Source organism: Sinocyclocheilus anshuiensis, unplaced genomic scaffold (assembly GCF_001515605.1).
Source record: "Sinocyclocheilus anshuiensis isolate Anshui unplaced genomic scaffold, SAMN03320099.WGS_v1.1 scaffold1605, whole genome shotgun sequence".
Taxonomy (NCBI): Eukaryota; Metazoa; Chordata; class Actinopteri; order Cypriniformes; family Cyprinidae; genus Sinocyclocheilus; species Sinocyclocheilus anshuiensis.
Genome location: NW_015536551.1, coordinates 130,340 through 133,836, shown reverse-complemented (window position 1 = coordinate 133,836; position 3,497 = coordinate 130,340). Strand labels below are relative to the sequence as shown.

Sequence of the window (3,497 nt, the reverse complement as noted above, 5' to 3'; positions counted from 1 at the left end):
GTGTATGCCTAAGGTTGAAAATAAATTATGTTTATAGTGAATGCCCCTATGAATGGTTTTATTTTTACAATTTCGTTTTAATCCAAATGATGCGTGTGTTAAGTGAGTGAACATCAAAGATCACACAAAAGAATTGAGCGCGCTCTCTCTCTCGCTCTCTCTCTCTCTGTCTGTGCGTTGTTTTACTTGTTTTTGACGTATCCGACCGAACTACAAACTTTCCAGTGATGTCTGTGAGAAAGATATATTCACTCGACAAGCTCGCGCATCTGCGCCGCCGCGCGCTCAATCCACTCAGCGTGCTTTGTTTATCAGCTCGCGCACATCAGCTATACAGGCGTTAATACTGAATGTTTAACATTATATTCATTGCATACATATACTTCGTAGTAGACATCCTTAATTCCTTTCTGCTGTCTGCTGTTCTGTTGTCTGTGTTCCTTTGTCTGAATATGGTGCTGATCACATGCTGTGTGGTATCGGCGTTTGGTATCGGGGCATTTTAACGAGTACGAGTGCGAGTATAGGAGACCAGTATCGGGCCCGATACCGATACCGGTATCGGTGCATCCCTACATTTTACTTGAGGGTATGAACGTCATTGGCCCCAGAATAATGTAAAACGTTTTTATTGTCAAATTAAACTATAGTAAATGTTTATTTTTTATAAAGTATGTTATGTATAATCACTGGTGCACTGGAGATGTTTTTACATGATTGTACATGTTTGTATTTTTGCAAAAACAACGTTTATGCGTAGTTAATGAAAAACTAAAATTTTCATTTAAAATGCTTGTTTAAAATGTGTTTTATAAGTTCAATGAATACATTTTTATATTATATTTTACAATAGTAAAATTACAACTATACTTTAATTTTAATTTCCTCACAAGCTTTAAACTCTGTTTTTATTTTGGATAAAACTGCAGGGAAACTTTTATGTTTCCAGCTTACAAACACTGCTCATTACAAATCTAATAAAATGCTTTAAAGTTCTGTTCGTAAAAATGTTAGAATTATATGAATATGCAAATGTGAACCTAGTGCATGTTGCGTTCCCAAATGCATGGTAAATTCACAGCACAAAAAGATGCAGTGTTCACAGCATTTCCTGTGAACCGAGCTTCTCTGAGATGCTGAATATCCTGGATCATGAGCTGCTTGCATGCAAAAGAGCACAAACACAGATACTGAGGCCTATCAATATCCAAGTTCATCCGTTGCTCTTTTGTGGTTCTTTTTCTGCTTTTATAAAGGTTGTTATGAATAATTGCTTTTCATTTCAGCACATTTCTGAGTAATTTAAATTCTTTTTCTTTTTCCCCTGTTTGTTCCTCTAGATGAAAACAGTGAGTGTGGCTCTAGTTTTATGTCTCAATGTTGGCGTGGACCCTCCTGATGTAGTCAAGACTTCACCCTGCGCCAGACTAGAGTGCTGGATAGGTGAGTTCCTCCATCCATCCAGAAGTTTTGTAATTTCCTTCATTTACATGTTCAGAGATGATCTGAAATTGAAATGTATCAGACATTCTTTATTGAATAAATCTGTTGCAGTTATGTGCTATGGTAAGGTGGAAAAAATATTGTTTCATGTACATGATTTTGTGCAATAAGGAAGAAAATACTCTACATATATCTGAAAAAATCTGAAGCAAGCAATGTGTTGGAAGTATGGTGATGAATAAATGTTTACATAGCAGTCGGCATTGATTTCTGTTTAAGTCAGATTGATTTAATAAACATTGGCTTTCCTTTATGATTTCAGCTATAAGCCAATTAAATGAACCCTTGCCTTAGAGGAAACATGATTAACATCACTGTTTTGTATTTCAGTAGTTATGATGTGTATGCAGTGCAGAAATATATTTAAAATTCCATACGGATTTGATTTTGTGTGTGTGTTTGTGCCAGGTTTTATTCTAGGATGCCTTTTGTACTTCTGGAAGGTTCTGAATTCTGCATTCTCTGTAAAATAATTTGTATTAGTATATTTTGTATTACTCTGTCATAATATATAACAATACAATAATAGTGTAATAATTTGTATTTTCTCTGGCCTATCTTCTAGACCCTCTGTCCATGAGTCCACAGAAAGCCCTGGAGACGATAGGGGCCAATCTACAGAAACAGTATGAAAACTGGCAGCCTAGGGTAAGAGCTGTCCTCCCTGCTGTTACCTCATGTAACACAAACACATTCTCACTAGAGGTGAAATGAGTTCTGTAAAAAAAAAGGCACTTTGATATGCATGTTTGCACCATGGTCTTGCCACTGGTGTATCAGATTCATAGAAAAATATAAAGCATCAAATAATTAGGACATATGGTGGTGTCCTTGAGTTTGGTGAGTAACTAAAGGAATGTTAATTATTTAGCTAATAAATTAATGGTTTTATCATTTGCTCATTTTGGGGTGAAACTGTCATTAATAGTAGTAAGTGGAAAAGCTGGCACACAGGCAAAATAAACTGAAATTTTGCAATAACAAACTATATTAAAGGAATATTTCACCCAGAAATGAAAATGACCCTTCGTAGGGAGCTTGATTGACAGGCGATCTGACCAATCATAATGCCGAATCCGCCATTTTGTCTGCCAAACAAACCAGACAGGAGAGTAGATTAATATGGGGGGGCTTAAACTTGAAAAATGGTTTATATTGATGTCTGTCTGCGGTTTAAATAAAATAACTTATGATGTTCATTCGTGTTTATTTCATGATTTAAGTATATATGAAAAGATGATCGGGTCACATGCCACTTGAACTGAGGCCCTACAACGATCTGTCACGACACATTAAATAGCCACAAAACGGTATTTATTGTTTGAATTTCTGAGACTGAGACTGTTTCATACAAGAATTCCAAACCAGTATGACTTTATATCATGACACAAAAGAAGAAATTATGACAAATATTTGTAACCAGTTTTGGTTTCCATGAAAAGGTTTCCATGTTTTGCACAGAGGCAGCAAATGCATTTACACAGGAATTGCACTTGCAGTAATGTTTTAAACTATACATTTTTTTTAACTATAAAAATAATTTATAGTTATCAAACAGGAAATGATGAATGAAAAGAGCATTCTAAATAATAAATAAGAAATTATAACATCTCTTTCATAACAAACAACGTTTGTAGGGGTTATGCATTGAGAAATCAAATTTTCCCTGAAAGTTATTGTAATTAGCTGAAAGCTGGTTAAAATATTTATAATTAATTGTGATTAATTCTAAATATTTGTATCAGCAGTACACATTAACTTATATAGTAGAATTCATGTTATGGTTAGCTAACCTGTGAGCATGAGAATGATAGAGTGAGCTGAGCACTACCTAAGTGAATCTTCAGTTTTTTAATTTAGCTTATATTAAAACCTCTATTCAGTGACGTTTTAAATGTTTGATACTTGCATTGTCTTAGACGTTGAATGAGCATCCATATGCAGTTTTGACTGAAATCTTGATGTGTTTTTATGGAATGAGAGAGATTCTTTAG

The 3,497-nt window shown here is 34.6% G+C and overlaps 1 protein-coding gene across 2 annotated transcripts in view; it reads left to right on the top strand.

Moving 5' to 3' along the window:
• LOC107700860 (regulatory-associated protein of mTOR-like) overlaps positions 1-2,485 on the top strand; it is a 66,623-nt gene extending 64,138 nt beyond the window's left edge. For both annotated transcript variants that reach the window (XM_016502690.1, XM_016502697.1), the window contains exons 3-4: positions 1,341-1,443; positions 2,069-2,485. In XM_016502690.1, coding sequence (XP_016358176.1) covers positions 1,341-1,443; positions 2,069-2,217 — 252 coding nt within the window. In that variant the 3' untranslated portion in view covers positions 2,218-2,485. The remainder of the gene's footprint in view (positions 1-1,340; positions 1,444-2,068) is intronic.
• Positions 2,486-3,497: the final 1,012 nt, after the last annotated feature.